The sequence below is a fragment of the Hemibagrus wyckioides genome, linkage group LG06 (assembly GCF_019097595.1).
Source record: "Hemibagrus wyckioides isolate EC202008001 linkage group LG06, SWU_Hwy_1.0, whole genome shotgun sequence".
In the NCBI taxonomy this organism is placed as follows: Eukaryota; Metazoa; Chordata; class Actinopteri; order Siluriformes; family Bagridae; genus Hemibagrus; species Hemibagrus wyckioides.
Window position 1 is genome coordinate 18,117,603 of NC_080715.1, and position 18,404 is coordinate 18,136,006.

Here is an 18,404-nt window from a genome sequence, read left to right on the forward strand (position 1 = left end):
CACAGAGATGAAAGCTGTGTCACGTCACTGTCTCGGAGTCATATTTTCCGTGTTTATTTTTTTCCCTAATATTTCCTGCAGTAACAGTCAGAAGACTTGATGAAGAATGAAGCGGAGGCTCAGTAATCACTCTGAATAAAACAAGCTGTTGTCTTAAGGGGAAAGAAGAAAATAGCTAGCTATTATAAGCACATTTTTAGATTTCTTCCTTCAACTTTGACCCAACATGGTAACAGTTCTAAAGCATGTCTAGGATAATTCTGTACACATACAATGTGGCAGTAACTGATTACTGATGGAAATAGAGTTTATAGTAATCTATTCAGCTGAAGTAAGTACGATGAAGTAATAGATTCGGTTATTTTTATTTGTGTAGCACTTTTAGTAATAGACAATTTCTCAGAGAGAAGCTTTACAGAGTTCTGGATGTAGATTTATATTTAGATCCCTAATAAGCAAGCCAGAGGCGACTGTGGCAAGGACAACTCCCTGAGATGGATGAGGAGGAAACAACAAGGGGAACCAGACTCAAGCCAGATGATGTTCTTTGGGTGACATTCAATAGTGGGATTACAAACCAAATCAGACAGAAATACCTTCAGGTTATGTTTACGTTTTAAATTCCTGCTCATCAGGTCATATGTACCTTTAAAAACTTAAATGTAATATTACACAAACAAAAAAAATAATGAATGAATTATACAGTGTACTTTAGCTTCGGGTTGAAATGCATTCAAGTGCTATTACTTTGCACATTACTGTTGTAGGACATGCTGCATTCAAGATGCAATATACATATCCCCAAGAATTTGGGTTCAGTGCACAGGGTCGGGCATGATATGATCCTCTTGGAGCGGTTGAGGGTTAAAGGTCTCGGTGAAGAGGCCAACCATAGCAATGCAGGGATTTGACCTTCTCTTGGGTGGCCCACAGTCTTAACCACTAAACTAGCTACTGTTCCACCAAGCTAACCACCTTTCTCAACTGCCTTCAACATTTAAAAAATCTGTTAGGTCTGAGACTCTCACTATACACAGCTGTATAAATTCACATGTTGAGGAAAGATATTTCATCATTTCTGACATTATAATGTTTTCAGGCTGAGGGAGTTTCTTCATATAAAGGTACGTATGGTTAGATATGGTTCAAATCGTTCACAGACACCACTTTGTAACTGGAACATTAATATGAAAAGGCCTACATTTCCTTTGGGTTAAACAAATAATTTCTCATTACAGACTCCCTGAATCTGCAAAAGACGGCAAAAACGAATGCATTTTGTTGACAGCATGGTGCACAGAAATACAGCTTACATAAGCTATTCTTCCTGCCAATGAACAAAAATAGTGTTTGCTGGACACCAAACCCAGACTGCAAGAATAGCACTTACTGCTCAGCTTCTTATTTCTTTCCTCTGTGACACACTAGCTTCTTAACTAACCCTGAAGCTGGAAAATGAACATTAAGCACATTCACGTTTTCCTTCCCCTGTTCATTTGGTTTGCCGTGCATGGAGGCCATTAAATGCGCCGAATATCTGTGGCTGACGGATGATGATGACCATCAAAATGCTAGCGCAGCAGGATGTTTACAAAGCTCTCACTGTGCAATTTCTTTCTTTTTCACTTTGAACCTATTTTTAGCAAGGCCTTCCAACATTGTACCTTGCCTTTCCTCTGAGAGCTACTTTCTCACTGGTCGTTATTTCTGTTGCGGGTGTTCCTGTCTCCATAGAAATTGGATACTAATGTGATGTAGGTAGGTATACTCCATCAAAGTTTCAGCTGACATTATGCATTAATGTACCATAGTTTGTCAAAAAAAAAAAAGTACACTAGTAAAATAGTGGCAGTAGCAAGAGCAGTACATTACATTATTTTATTTATTTCTTTTTTAATCTTTAGACACTTGCACAGCCTTTTATTTTTTTTAATAAAGATGAAAAGTCTGAGACATTCTTTTGGTCTGTCTGAGGAAGTCTATGGAAAGAGCTGAGTTTGTAAATGAGGTTTCCTGAAGTCATCTATAAATAAACCGGGTAGGAATGGGAATACAAGCAGCATGAGCTGTTTTAATCTCTCCTTCTGACAGTAGCTAACTAATTAACTCCAGATTTGTTTATGAATTGGGGAAAAACAAGCTTAGAGTATAGCTTATATCCTTCCTCTGTACAGTGACTTTCCTGCACTGTGCAATTATTTCTGCTACACTGTTAATCTGTATGTAAATTATTATTACTGCTCAACATCATCAAGACACTTAATATTGTGTGGTGGGAACTACAATATAAGGAAAATAATATAAGGAAAATAATGAACGTTTGAAGTACGACGTTCATTATAAGAGGTTAGTTTTATGACGTAAATGTTCTCCAAGGCTGTTCTAACTGCTTCAAACCTGTCTAGATAATCTGAACAGTGCCAGGACATTCAACTAGTCATTTTTAGGACATAACTAACAAAGCTTTTGGCAATATTTTATTTTTCATAAGAGTTTAACAAGTCCATCACAGCTCTTTTCATAAGGACTCAAAGGACCAAACAGAGCTGAAAATATAGGTCAGAGTTTTTATGGCTCTGAGTTTTTTTTTTTATGTGAAATGGAATTGAATAAACTAACAGATGTGTGGAGTTCAAGGTGGCACTACACACAACCTAGTTAACTTTGCGTATATTTTGTTGTTCTTTCGGCTGCTTCCTGTTCAGGGTCACCACAGCAGATCATCTTGTACACATATTTTGAAATTGGCACAGGTGCCCTTCCTGACACAACCCTCCCATTTTATCAGGGCTTGATACCGGCACAGAGTTAACCCATCGGTGGCTGGATTAGTTTCCTGCCAAGGAATTGAACCCAGGCCGCTGCAACGGGTTCACAAGATCACGAGATCCTAGGGGACCACTAGGGGACTTTAGTCAAAATGATTATGGCATTGTCTCAATAAATGAAACCATATGGAAGCTTATGTTCCATTTCTACAGATAAATGTGAATAGTCTCATCTATAAGGACTGAATAGTGAAGCTCGCAGCATAAGTGCTCAAATATCACACACACAAACTGGCCATTACTACAACAGCAAAAAGAGATTACATTGCTTTTAGCTAACCAGATGAAAAACCATTCAAAACAGCACATCACACAAGATTACTAGCAACGCAGGTAAAAATGCAGTACAGGCTAATGCTAAGAAAACTGTACAAGCCATTATAGTGAGTTTTAAGATATGAAAAGATGTTCTTTAAAGAGCTGTCTCTAAAGCTTGGTGAAATGGAATACATCTTCTCTGGACAAGTAAAGGCATGAAGAAAGCCTGGCTCTTTTATGTTAGAATAGCTAATGGAAATGCACCATGGTGGAGAAGGACATGCGGAGAGCAGGCTTGTTCAGAAACTCCATGCAGAGTTCACAGCAAGTGCACAGTCTGAAAATAGCTGCAGTCACAGGAGGGGTCAGAGCAACAGAAACCGACAGGGCAGCCTGAGTGTAACACAGCTTCAATCAGGACAACAGCAGAACACTCACCTCTGATATACTTACTGTACACATGCAAGTAATCGATATCAGCTACTGCATCTAAGCAGGGCTGGGCCAGGAGAGAAAAGCTGACAAAATCCATGCATCAGTGCTAGACTGTGAGGAAGGCAGAAGAAGGATGACAATTGTTTTGGTCTGTGATTTATATAGCAGCAATTTTACCTGGTGCTTGCATGCTCCCTGTTGAGACTGAATTTTTTTCCACGACATATTCATTCTGCTATTCATGGTCTAACTTTGGACACTCAAACAATTGCTTGTACATTCGGATTACCATTTTTTTCTTAGCACCTGTAAACATTTCCAAAGATGATGCTCACATACAATTATCCACTTACACTCACTATTATTAACCACAAGAGTTTATTCAGTATTATAAATAAAATTGTACAGGCATTATTCCGACTAGCTAAGCTTTGAGCACATTTGTACATGTCTTTTTACATTCATGGACTGATGTTTGTGAACAGACATATCAAACCTAGAGCATTTAAAATGCAGCTTCAGTACAAAGCAGCAGTAAATGTGAATGCTTCCTATCTACAACATAGGTCCTTCAACATGAAAGATCCAGGTCTGATGCCCGATTCAGATTGATGGAAGTTGAGGTTTTTGACTGACAAAACAGTGATGCAGAGTCCTCAGAGTTGACTGGTCAGAGCAGGTGAGCATGGATGAGAGGATCCTGGACGGTGAGCAGAACAAGTGGAGGAGAAACAACAGGCAGAGGTTGGAAATGAACAGAAAATGGCTGAGTGAATGGTGCTTTGAAGAACAGACAGCTAACTCCGATGGCCAGACTCAAGAAGATCTTTCGCTTCATTGATCTTCGCTGCCAAATATGGAGATCCACCTGCAGAAGAAGCATCAATTACCAGTCATGTTTTGTGTGTGGGGGTATTTTTTTTCCCCTTTCCTCCTCCACTTCATGTAGTAAAGCAGCTACAGCTGGAGCTTTACAAAGCATGCTCACATAAAGGACCTAATAATGTCTGTCTGAAAACACAGCGCTTAATTCATATTCACAATTACATGACGTACATTTGATAACATCTACCAAATGCATGGAACACTAACAGAAAGATGAATGTCTGGTGTAGATTAAATATAGATCAGCTGCAGCTTTCTGATTCATTATGTTTCCTGGGCTCAGGGTCCAGTTCAAACTAATTGCACTTTCCACTTGAACGTTCTGCTGCTACATATTACTTAGCTAATGGTTTCATTAACCCATAATAACTTCAAACACAGGCACTAGGCTCCATGAGGGCTCTGTAGCTTGAGTATCCCAAATACTTCAGATTTAAAGAATCTATATTTAGGCCTAATTTAAGAGCCATGTTAGATGTGCTTTGCAAAGAACATCTGCTAGACAGACAGTGACAGCCTCATTCTAACACTTGCCAATTTTGCTAGGAATAATCTTTATTTCTAGCTGGTATTTGTCTGATTTCTATTTAAGGGGCTCAAGACACCCACTTTTCAGTGGCATGATATTGGTGAACTGGGTAACTACATACATTCTATAGAAAACAGCCAACAGGAAACTTCAGTGAGTTGTGCTGCAGGAAGAAACACTATCATTTTCATCAAAACACCAGGATCACCTTTATACTTGGGCTGTACATTTAGCATGCTGCACATTTTTCTTCCAAAAAAAAAAAATAATAATAATAATTTTATACGAGTGTCATGTGCATAATCAGCATTAATTTACTTTGACATCTTCATCTTCAGAGTTGTGTAGAATGTGACATGACCTTGTCCACCCTTTAGGCTATTCATCATGGAAAATTTCACACACACACAGCCCGCTCTCACCAATGTGTCGGGAGCAGTGGCGGTTATAAATTGGAGAACACGCTGGAGAGCGAGCAGGTATCAGGGAGCACGGCCGCTAGCGGCTGCTAATCTGTCTGAGTGCCAGAGGGGGAGCGGCAAAAGCAACGCAGCTTGCAGTGACAGACTTAATTACACATGGCTCTTGCGAATGTACACGCACGTTCACACACACACACAAGGACAACTTAAATCTAAAAGTTTAAGCTCATCTTTAACTACCTCATCACAACACGGAAGTCATCAGTGCCTGGAGCTGCTATGACTTCCCAGGTACTTTAAAATTTAAAGAGATTTAAGACTTCAGTTAAACTAAACACAGACAGCCATCCAGACAATGCTCAAACATCCGCATGGATTCACTGATAGCAAGCTAATGAAGGCTAATTCAACAATCGTTCCATGTCATTACACTGGCTGTGAGAAATAGTCATCACTGCAGCACCAAGAGCGATTACTGGAAAACCGTACGAACAAATGACATGAATATTGATCTTGACCTCATCACCTGACTAAAGTGAAATTGTGACAAAAAAAATAAAAAAAATCATACAAAGAGCTGCATGCCATGTGTGCAGAGCAAAGTACAGAGAATCCAATCATCTAATCAATGTAACGGAGTAATTTCCCCATTTAAACCGGGTTTGACATCGGGTTAGCAGATTAAGATAAAAGATGGGATGTGATCACTCTTCATGATGATTTATGAAGCCTACAGTGTCACGTTCTGTCAACATCTCATGCCAGGAAATGTTGTAGACGCTCATAACTGGGGATCTGTTCTTTTCTGTGACAGGATTAGATACTCACTTTGCTTGCCTACGCCTTCCGCATAACAAAAAGGATGTTACTGCTACATGTGTATTTGTGGTAGCGCTTTAATGAGCAATATTTCTCTGCAGAACAGGTCTCTCCCTCTCTGCAGGGCATCTTCCTCATGGTTAAAGGCCTTATCTTTCAGCCACAGATAGGCATCACAAAGCACACTGCTCATTTCACACACTGTAACAGCGACCTGGAGAAGCAGAGGACCGCTGCACTGGCAGGCTTCAGACACACACACACATTTTAAGTCTGTGAAAAATGCAGGTGGTGGAAGGAAAAGCTAGCCATGAGGGGAGCCATTAACCTTGAGCAGGGAAACAAATTACTGGCCAGCTTTTTTAAAACTGGAGTTGATTGGGTTGGACAAGTCTAAATGACCACAGACGAATTCAGGGCACAAGAAAATTCACTGAGGAGAGACCATGGAATATTATACACACACCTCCAAATGTGCTTAATCTTTTTAGAGCACATAAATGTCAAAAATAACAAGGCAATTAACCTTACATTTGTGTGGCTAAATAAAACCAAAGGTAACACAGAAGAAAAATGAACACACAGAAACACACATGATTTTATACACACATATGTATATATGTGTATATGTATATGTATATATATATATATATATATATATATATATATATATATATATATATATATACACATATACATACACACACACACACACACACACACACATATACATAGTCTGGGAGAATAAGACACTGACCTTTATCTGGATGATTTAGGACCATGATTCTCCTATGGGCTTCTCGCACCTTTGTCTTGGTGGTTGTTGGACTGTGCAAAGGGAAACATGCATGAAACTATTACTGATAAATGACAGCACACCTCCATCTAGTGGTCATATAGCAAATACAATGCACACAAATTATTCTTCCTGCATTAGTATCTTGTGCAGTACTCTGATAAAACCAAATCATAAATTCATCCGCAAAATGAATTCTCCAGACAAGAAAATGTCTAATATAAAAGGTGTAAAGGCTGTTACACTCTCAGCTTCTCATTAGAGCTTTCCACTGAAATAATAATAATAATAATAATGATAATAATAATAATCACCGTCCCTAACTAGACTCATACTAAAGACATATCATAAGTTGTGACGGACAGCCAACACCCGAAAGAAGAGGTTAAAGAGTCTACTGAAAACAAAAGTCGCAAAAGAAATCTGTGGTCATTTACATACGTAGGAAGTGTACCATCAGGCCAGACTGCCTAAGTTTGATTCACAGCATCCTAGCTCATGAACTGAGTGCTCAGGTTGGCTACAGCACTCCAGATGGCTTTATAAGGCCAGACAGATGGGAGTGTAAATCAGTCCAATCGCTTACCCCCCCCCCCCCCTTTTTTTTTTACAGAGCTCTTTTTTAAGATGATACAGAAAAAGACAAACTGATGCAACTCTTTTGAGAGCAAAGAACAGATGTAGAGAGAGAGAGGGAAAAAAAAAATCATTAAGGAATAGCAGAGAGCTAGATACAAATTGGATGCAAAGACCTAAAAGGAAACAGTGGAATTGTAAATGTCTTGTAATGATAATTTTTCATCTCATTCACTAGAAGCAGCTTTCTCCCCTTACTGAATAGAAGTGCTGATTAAATGGTCTCTCAGGGGACATTAAAAGCGTGCCTCCAGCGGACGTTTTAGCTGTTGTCATGCACCATCTACATCACTGGATGCTGGACACCTTGTAATAACTATGAGGTGGTAAGAAAGCTAACCATAGAAAGACTTTCCATGTTATATACTTGCTAACAGAACATACAGATTGCTGGTTATTTTTAATGCTCAAATACCTAACAGACAAAATGAGAAAGTCCTTAAACTCCTGACTTGATTGTGCTTGTGCCCTTAAAAAACACAGGCAGTGCCTGTTCTGTACAAAGCAGGCAGTGTTTCGTTTCTCATCTTTTCTTTTAAGATATACATGTTTAAACACTGTAAAGTTATGGTTGCACTGTAGAGGTGGAAGTAACAGACGCCTGTGCATGAATTAAACTTCAATCCAGCTAACAAACTTTATCTGATAGTATACAATGGTTAAGTGAAATGAAGCAATACAGCCAAGCAATGCTGGTCATTGTGTGATACAGTCGAAAAACAACAGAGAAAAGGACAAAGTGAACAGCAAGCATATGATGCAAAGTCCACCACAGAGAGAGTAATAAAGCCAGGGTGAGTCACAGCTGATGTGAAACCCTGACGACACATCCTCACTCCTCCTGTACTAGAAAAATTTCGGGTGGTCCTTGACTGAGCAGATTACAAAGCTAAAGACAGGAATGTGGTTTACAGTCGTCACCCCCGCCAGGATCAAAGTTAAGACATGAAACCAAAAAGACAGTCTTTGAATAGGACCACAGGGCCTGCTGGGAAAACTAGTGAATCAGCGCATTCATGTGTTGTGAAAGAAATGGCATTTGTTCTTATAGACCAATGCACAAAGGAAGCATTAAAACAAGGAACTAATGTGAGAGAAGGATGTGAACCCCACACAGGAACTGCATTCTTACCTGATCCCGAGAATGAGACTGGCTTCCCGTTTAGTCATCTTCTGCTCAAATCCACCTTTGTAATATGCCGAGAATGCCTGATGAAATACATTAAAATAAACAATGTTCAGACAGAGGGAGATCCTTTACAATAACACAAAAACCCTTGAAGAAAAAGCAGAGGCTGTTTCCATGAGGGTTGATCAATAGTTAATAAGTTAGGGCCAGAAGGAACAAATGAATTCCTATACGAATGAATACCTAATTATTTGCCCAATTTAGGTAGAATATCCAGCAGTAAGATGCGGGGAAGTCAATAAAGATATACATTTGACAGGGCATCATATGAGAATTGGTGGGAGTTGTGGAACCAAACATAGCCAATAGAGAAGCAAAAGAATGACAGATAATCATGTATAAGTGGAGAAAGGTTTGCAATTGAAAAAGGTGCAATTGAGGTTTAGCATTTTGCAGAACCATAATTGGTCTCTACTTTAGTGGCTAGCTAGTGAATGAGTCTCACTCAACACCATTATTCTCATTTATGTATTTAGTGTGTATTATTTGAGTTCCACGCAACACAACTCTCTGTATGTGCCTCACTGCATTTAGAAAGGCAGAAATAAGTCTATGAGACCCTATGCACTATATATAGCCAAAAATATATGGACACCTGTCTCTTACAGCTATATGTGGGTCTTCCCCAAAGTGATGATGACAAAGATGGAAGCACACAATTGTAAGGAACACCTTTGTATGTTGTAGCATTACAATTTCCTTTCAACTGGAACAAATGGCCTACCCAAATGTGTTCCAGCATGACAATGCCTCTGTTCACAAAGTGAGAGAAGGCAAGGTTGGTGTGGAAGAAGTCGAGTGGCCTGCACAGAGATCTGACCTTAACTGCACTGAACACCTTTGGAATATATCAGAATGATGACTGCACCAGGTCTTCTAGGTTGACATTGATGGCTGACCACACCAAAGCTCTTGTGGCTGAATGAGCACAGATCCCCCAGTCACGTTCTTCACTGAAGAGTGGAGGCTGATATAGCGGTAAGATGGAATATAAGGTGGAACAGTTCAATATTACCCGGGGAACAACTTAGTATGGGATGTTCACCACTCAGGGGGCCATGCAGTGAATATGCTAAATGTGGTGCTTTAGTGTACTGCAATAGCTGCAACACATACACCGTGAATACAGAAGACTGTTGTGCATCAGTAGATTGCCACTTGACCTTGTGCTACCCTGATGTTTGGCATTTCTCCCCACATAAGGCAACAAAGCTGCCAAGAACAGGAAAGTGCTCTAACATTCAGCTGGTTGATGCATCCTAACTTTACAAACACACACCACTGTGAAACTCAGTTTATAAGAGATTAGTTAGCTGCTTTCACAGAGATCGGGTTCCTGTCTGTGTTGTTTGGGGACCAGCCCATTTCTGACATACCCAAAGCTCCAGCAAGTCTATAGGATGATATGAATACCATTATAGCATCCACTGATACCACATGTGGCAGACAGGCTGAATCTAATTGGCAGGTATAATAACATCAGCCACATACTGGGCTGGCTAGCATACTCCGTCTTGACTTCTGCAGACAAACTGTGCAGAACAAGTAACAAGTTTGCCAATATCCTGAAGCCAGAAGCTATAAGGGGGGAGACAAGTTGAATACAACACCCACAGTATTAGGAGAGGGCATAAGCAGGAATTTGAATTGGAAAGTCTTCCATCTGAATGCAATCGTTCTGGAGAGCATCACGGATGTGCACAGGTCCTGGGGCTGTACAGCACAAACTGTTACATCCACCAAGCTAAGCATGCAAAAGGGAAGAGTCTTTAGGGAGCAGTTCAACTCTCTGGAATCAAGGATTGGACAACAATCACCATCATTCTTATGGTCAAGAAAGCAAGTTGAATAGAACCCCTTCTTTTCATCTTAGCGTTGTGATTTAGAACCCTGCATGCTCCAATCTAGGTCTTTTATTTTATCTGAACTGTAAGTAAGCTCAGGATTGAACAGTGCATGTTATGCTGACAGAACACTGCTTAACTCTAACATCATATTACCCATATACCAAGGGTGGTGGTAAGGCTCTGGGTCGTTGACCGGAAGATCAGGGTTCAAGCCCCAGCACTGCCAAGCTGCCACCATTGGGCCCTTGAGCTAGGCCCCCAACCCACCCTGCTCCAGGGGCACTGTGTCATGGCTGACCCTGCGCTCTGACCCCAACCACCAAGGATGGGGAATGCAAAGAAAGAATTTCACTGTACAGTAATGTAAATGTGACAAAGACAACTCAACTTATACCCACATACAAAAGAAGATCTCCAAGTGTCATCACCCTACTACACTCACAATAGCAATCAACAAATCGACTTGCAACATGCACTGAGATTTTCTGGTAAATTAACAAATCTACTTAGTTTCCTAGATACAATTTGTTACCAGGTATAGTGTGATGTGAAAAATGAAAGAAAACCTTTTGAATTCTAACAGCTAATCATAAAGTAGTGGATTGTGGGTCAAATGAGATTTACAAGTATGGCACAACCCCACAGCATTAAAGAAAGTCAATATGAACTCAAGTCTGAGGTGAAACTGCAACTCCACAAGAGTAAAACCCCACAAGTGGAAGGTTAACATGCCAAAAATGCTTCTGGCTGTACAGCATGCAGCAGAATACTCGGAAAAACATCCCAAAACATTTAACAAATCATGATTTTGAAACTGTAGGATTTTATACACAAGATATTTGAAAAACAGTTGTTTTTTTTATTATTATTTTATAAACTACTGAGTTAACAAAAATCTTTCATTACTTACCGTAGAGGGAAACTTTTTGGCAGTTTCTGTGATGACTTGACCAAGAGGTTTCCACAAGTGGAAGGCATATCGACCTAAAAGTGTGTGTAAAGATTAAAGAGATTAATGGGTTAAATGAGATTGGCTGTTGGTTTAACCGTGTTCCATGGATCGAATAAAGTGAAGCATTAGAATAGCTGGCATGAAGGCAAAGCCAAATACAAAACCACATTTAGTCTAATGTGTTTTACAAATGGAAAAGTCTCCTTCAGTTTGCCTCTATATTTTGTGGTCACATTGCTGTTCACGGTGCTGACCATCATCTGTGTTTCTCTGCTGAACCAAATCAGCACCCAAAAAAATGTCAATGGGATTCTCAAGACTAGTTTGTTGTATGAAGAGGGAAAATGATCTAGAAATATAAATGGGCATGTAAATGTACATACGATTCCAGAAAGCTGTTCAAATACTGTATTTTAATCTCATTCAAAAATACATCATCCAAAACGAATGTGTTCACAGAACCAAGGCTGAAGGTACTGTGTGTCTGAATACCTGAAAAGAAAATCTAAATATTAAAATAAACTCCTTTTGAGTTATTTGTTTTTCCTAAAGTGAATATACTGCGGATAATTGTGAAATATTTTACGACATGCTGAAAGACCTTGTTAAGTGGGCAGAGTTATGTTACTTTCAACCTCAAAAAGGCTTGCTCCTCTCTGAGCCAAGGCCTTTCCCCTTAGCAGACCACACACTGCTTGGAAAGAGATTTTTGGCAAGAGAGCTGTGCTGGAAGAGGAATTAGGTAACTTCCTCAAAGCAACCACAAGTGCTGTTCCATGATGACCTCATACAAATCACAGTTGGATATCAAACCTATTAACGTCTATTACCTATTATATGAAGGCAGAGAGTCGGGCACAAACACCTAGAAGAAAAAAGAAAAAAAGAAAAAAAAGCGAACGCTCTGATGACGGGAGTTGAGATAATTTATCACCCAGGTTAAGGCTTTTTAAAGTTGAGGTCATTCATTTTATGGTAAAAAGGCTTTGGGGTTTTTTGTGCTAATGGCAGCCTTGACCATGTTAATCATCGTAAGGATCTTCTGAGGACTTGAACAAACTCAAAACGTTCAGGGGATTAAGCATCATTTTCTACTACACGTGTACAAATGTGGCCTGCTGCCACATTTCAATCGGCCAACATGGATTTGCCTAGAAATAATACTGAAAGTCCACGGTACCTACTATTTAACATTTACACTCTATCTAGAATTCACAGCACAGCTACAGCCAATCACTGGCATCTGTGAACTCAGGCATGCGTAAGCGAGCATGCATGAATATAGTTTTTCTTTAAACTTTTTCCATTTTCTAATAAAGCAATAAGATGGGAGAGGGAATGTGTTACAGTGATTTTACTAAATAGACATAACTGGTTTAAGTATAAAGTATTTTAAATCTGCTGCATTAATATATAATTCAATACTGCAGTCACAGGTGTATACATATACTGAGGACTTTATAAACATAATTACAGCGGTCTTAAAATTATTACTTGTCTCTCTATTATTTTACATATTTATTTATATTTTTCATTCATTATTATTATTTCATTTTCATTATTATAGTACCTATTTTAAATACATTTATTTTGTAATGATGACATATCAATTCATTGTACTGTAATAAAAGAGCAGGATTTATTATACCAAGTGCAATTTTCCCCAATTAATAACATTTTATTTTTAACCTTATTCAGTGTCATAAATTTACTTCATGGCAATGCTACTAATATAAAAAAAGGTTGTTTGGTACTAAATTGAGTTTTGAATAATTAAATAATATATTAGTGTCATCACAATACATAACTTGCTTCTGCATCATTTTTAGAGAGTAGTGTGATTTACACAGGTGTTCATTTTAAACCACACTTCAGAGTGAGGTCAAGCCAGCCTGTTATAAACTGGTCACTTGGTAAAAATACATAAAATTCTGTCCATGATTATGTTTAGGTGATGTTCTACCTTTGCTGCCACAGTATTTGCAGCGGTTCCATGTGTTTTACACAATCCAGTGCTTTCATCCTATGAGGGTTGTGTGTGTCCTATAGTGTAGCTCAGTGGTTAAGCATGTAGGCTACTGATCAGAAGGCCATGAGTTTAAATCCCAGCACTGGCAAGCTGCCACTGCTGAGCCCTTGAGCAAGGCCCTGAACCATCAACTGCTCAGCTGAATAAATTAGACAAATGTACGTTGCTCCAGAAAAGCTGTCGGCCAAGTGCCGCAAATGTAAATTGCATAACAGCGACCACTCTGTGAATTTACTAAAACATCTCTGACAGTACCAGAACTTCGTTGTTGGCTGTCTCTAGCTGCACTGGCACTAAACTAGCTGCTGGTGAGCACATCAAGTTCTCAGATATCTATTTACAAACAACAAACACTTTTACTATGTAATAGTTAAGCCAGTGATGGCAAAAATGGGCTGATCATCATACAATGTAACAAAATGGCATAACATTATGACCACCTGCTTAATATTGTTAGTCTCCCTTTTGCTGCTGACACTCTGACCAGTCATGCACTATGTATTCTGACACCTTTCTATCAGAACCAGCATTAACTTCTTCAGTAATCTGAGCAACAGTAGCTTGTTTGTTGAATCGGACCACACGGGCCAGCCTTCGCTCCCCACATGCATCAATTCTACTACGCCTTCTCTTTCATTTGTTGGTTTCATTCAATTAGTCTCCAAAATAAAACTTGTCTGCAGAACACAGTTAAGGTGTTTTCCAGAATAATTGGACTATCAGTCAGAGCTCTCGCCACCCTTTGTGAGCAGCAGACACTGACGTCAGCTGGCAGGATCTTACAGGACCCCTCTCATGTCAGGTTCCCTGCATTTGAGTGGCTCCCATCAGGACAACAGCTACAATGACCCAGCTGTAGGACTCAGAGAAGAAGAACAACCTTTGTTCCCAGGGCTGTTCGACTCCTCAACTCACAACTATCCTTGCCCCTCCTATCAACTCAGTAACCACCATTCTCCACATTATAACCCTCTTCCACCCCCAACCCACACTCCTTCAAATAGACTCATGGACTCTCATACTCACAACCTGTGAAAAACATTCATATAGAGATCTGGATTCTGCTGTGACAATTACTCTAATGTTGCTGCTACATACCAATGTTAACATACTGCACAACAATATTCTCACTAAGTTTAATTAATATATGCATCCATCTATTTCACCTTCTTCTACTTTCTTCTTCTTCCTCTTCTTTTGTTTCGGCTATTAAGCAGTACCTATTTTCACAGTTTCTATTTATTTACAGATATATTATACAGATGTTTACTCAAAGCTTTTTGCACTAACAGACTTATTCCATTTATCGTCATCATTACAACGGTTGTATTTTATTTGTTATTTATTTATTTTGAATCTGCTCTTATCTTTTCTATTTTTTAACTACTCTGCATGCCTTAAATTGCCCCTTGGGGATGAATAAAGTTTTGTGAATTGAATTGAAACAATGAGCCTTGGCCACCCATGACCCTGTCGCCAATTCACCATTGTTCTTTCTTTGGACCACCTTTGATAGATATTGGCCACTGCAGACCGGGAACACCCCACAAGAGCTGCAGTTTTGGAGATGCTCTGATCCAGTCATCTAGTCATCACAATTTGGTCCTTGTCAAACTCGCTCAAATCCTTACACTTGCTAATTTTTCCTGCTTCTAGCACATCAAATTTGAGGACTAAATGTTCACTTGCTGCCTAATATAGCCCACCCACTAACAGGTGTCATGATGAGGAGATCATCAGTGTTATTCATTTCACCTCTCACTGCTCATAATGTTATGCCTGATCGGTGTACATAAACTTTTTTTTTGTATTAAGAATTCTTTGTAGATATAACATTAATGTGCAAGACCAGAACAAACACTCCTGCGTTAAAGAATACAATGACTAAAGATTTTACTACTGAAACTGGCCAGACAAGTCATGATGATTTGAATAATATCTCAGATCTGTATGCTTGGATCAGAGATAATTAATAAATAAATAAATAAATAAATAAACAAACAAACAAACAAACAAACACATGTATACACACTTCCAAAAATTATTACCAGATCTGACTTTGCTTTGACCTTTATAACTCAGAGGCACTCTTGGTTCATTCATAGATGAGAAGTAAGTCAGTGAGAGACTAGTGAAGACAGAGAGATGTGAAAACTCTGTGAAACTTCATTTATCAGATTACCAAAGAATTTGTCACAACCAAAGAAATTCTGAATCTTTCTCTTCACATGAGTTTTGCTCACCTGCGAATCCTGCTGCAGCGACACCAAGTCCAACTGCAATCAGTGTGCTGCCCTGTGAATTACACAACACACACGCAGAGAGAGAGAGAGAGAGAGAGAGAGAGAGAAACAAATCAGCTTTTAACCAGGAAACAGAATTACAATGGACTGCCAATGTTAATGCTCAAAGTGTGTCCATGATTCAACAACTCTGCCCTTCAAAAGCTACTAGGTCCTGACATGACAACTTCTTCTAACTAAGACATGCAGTGAACCTTATTTATCTATTTACCTTATTTATTGAACTTGACTGATTAGTTAAGTTTCGTAAAGAAAACAGTTGCCAAACCCAAATCTAGACAAATCGCAGCTAATGTATATGGAGCTAGCTAGCTAAACACAGTCACATGCATAACAGTTGAATACCCGCTAGCCGGCTAGGTGCTACCAGGTGTTTCAGAGCTAACGTGGTGTAGTATGCCACTAACATGTTCTTTATGAAGACACTCTTTAAAGGCCACACAGGACAGCTTACTCACAATGCGTTTGTCAATATCTGTTTCACTCCGCTGGTTAGATGTGGATGTATATTCGGCGTATCTCAGAAGGTCACTATCCGGAGCTATATGACCGCCTGCACGCGCCATGTTTCACAAGCTGAAGAAATCTACGGGTCGCCAATTAGGACAAAAGAAACGCACGAACCCGAGAACGGGAAAACGGTGTCATTGTTATAGTGTAAAGTGTTATAATACTAGGTTACTACTAAACGTGGTAAAATTCTTTAACTGTGTAGTAAATACACCCCACTTACTGTCTTTAATCAGTCTGTTATCTAGCCTTCTTCATTAATGTACCTAAGAGTAGATAGATAGATATACTTTGTAGATCCCATAAAGGAAATTCTTGTGTTACAGCAGCTTAGACAGTTACAAGATACAACACACACAAAAATCTAAAATGTAAAATTATATATACATACATAAACACACACACACACACATATATGTGTACTCTGAAGGGGCCAAACCATCACTTCCAGGACTTCTTGTTCTTCTCTAAGCTGAAGATAATTCTTAATGACATTGGCTGTATGTTTGGGGTCGTTGTCCTGCTGCACAATAAATTTGGGGCCATTCAGATGCCTTCCCGATGGTACTGCATGATGGATAAGTCCTCCTACACAGCTCTTTCTGTTTTGGTTAATGGCTGTGTTTCATCCATATGTTTCATACATAAGAAACTGATGATCATTAGCACCTGCTTGGTATTATTGGTTAATCATACACCTGACTCAGAAACTCACACACAATTTTTATCTTGGGCACTCAAGACACACTGACTGAAAAAGCAATTTGCATACTACTGAATACTGCTCTAATATTCCTCAAATAGCATATATTAAATGATAATTATCATTTAGTATGTTACACATTTCATCTACATGTCTACATCTACACATCTCTCACGTTATGTGGATGTAATAAGCTGCTTTATTTTATCACCCAAGATGTCTTAATTATTGATGCTTAAAGCCAAAACAATTGAAAGTACCAGATAATGGAGTAATATAAAAAACACTCAATCAATCAAAAAAATTCAGGCTTAACTGAACAGATGTCTAACATAAATGCAGTAATGTCACAACTGGCATAATTAGCAAATGATCTGTTCTATGTTTTCATAGCAACAAATGACAATTCTTACCCTTAAATCTGCTCTAATTTGCATTTTCAGTAAAGTGGTAAAGCTGATGTGGTTTCTGTTGATTGCTTCCCTTCTGCTACAACAGAAATGTTAAAACATGTGACACTTTATTTATTGTCAGGCTATCATTGGTGCACCGCACTTCCCAGTACTTTCACTGAAAGTATGCCGATATTCATGCTTGATGTTGGCTGTTGGCTGTTTGATAAGCTCTTTGAAAGCAGCATTATATAATAGCGTGCAAACTAATAAACATTTGACCTAATAAATTACCATTTTTAAATATATATTTTAAAGAGTACATGTTTGACTTTATTCCAGTTTGGCCATGCAACCCTGTTACAGCTGTTCACAAGTACTTGATAATGTAATTTAATGTAAGTAACTGAGATAAATGATCTTGGGGAAAAGCTGTTTGATTAATATATGATGATGATTCTTGGGATTTGTGTCACTAATACAGGGCATTATCCAAATTGTGCTCTAGCTATCCAACACTGTATCGTTGTCCCTCACTATGCCACACTGTTTTGGGTTTATTGTATTTACATACACTATATTGCCAAAAGTTTTGGAGTTTTGGGACACCCCTCCAAATCACTGAATTCAGGTGTTGTTTTTCAGGGGTTGGGCTTGGCCCCTTAGTTCCAGTGAAAGGAACTCTTAATGCTTCAGCATACCAAGACATTTCGGACAATTTCATGCTCCCAACTACACAGAGTGCTGACCTCTACCCAATAGAACACCTTTGGGATTAATCAGAGTAGAAACTGTGAGCCATTGCAAAACTGAAACATCTGCCTTTACATGCACATCAATTTAATATTGAGTTGGCCTGCCCTTTGCAGCT

The 18,404-nt window shown here is 39.0% G+C and overlaps 1 protein-coding gene across 1 annotated transcript; it reads right to left on the minus strand.

Annotated features, from left to right (window-relative positions):
- Window positions 1–3,880: 3,880 nt before the first annotated feature.
- dnajc15 (DnaJ (Hsp40) homolog, subfamily C, member 15) lies at window positions 3,881–16,514 on the minus strand. The gene is made up of 6 exons (XM_058391812.1): window positions 16,387–16,514; window positions 15,869–15,920; window positions 11,555–11,628; window positions 8,741–8,817; window positions 6,934–7,004; window positions 3,881–4,389 (listed from the first exon to the last, which is right to left on the minus strand). Exons 1-6 carry the CDS (start codon window positions 16,492–16,494, stop codon window positions 4,319–4,321), a joined length of 453 nt encoding a protein of 150 aa, XP_058247795.1. The 5' UTR covers window positions 16,495–16,514; the 3' UTR covers window positions 3,881–4,318.
- Between the last annotated feature and the right edge of the window lie 1,890 nt (window positions 16,515–18,404).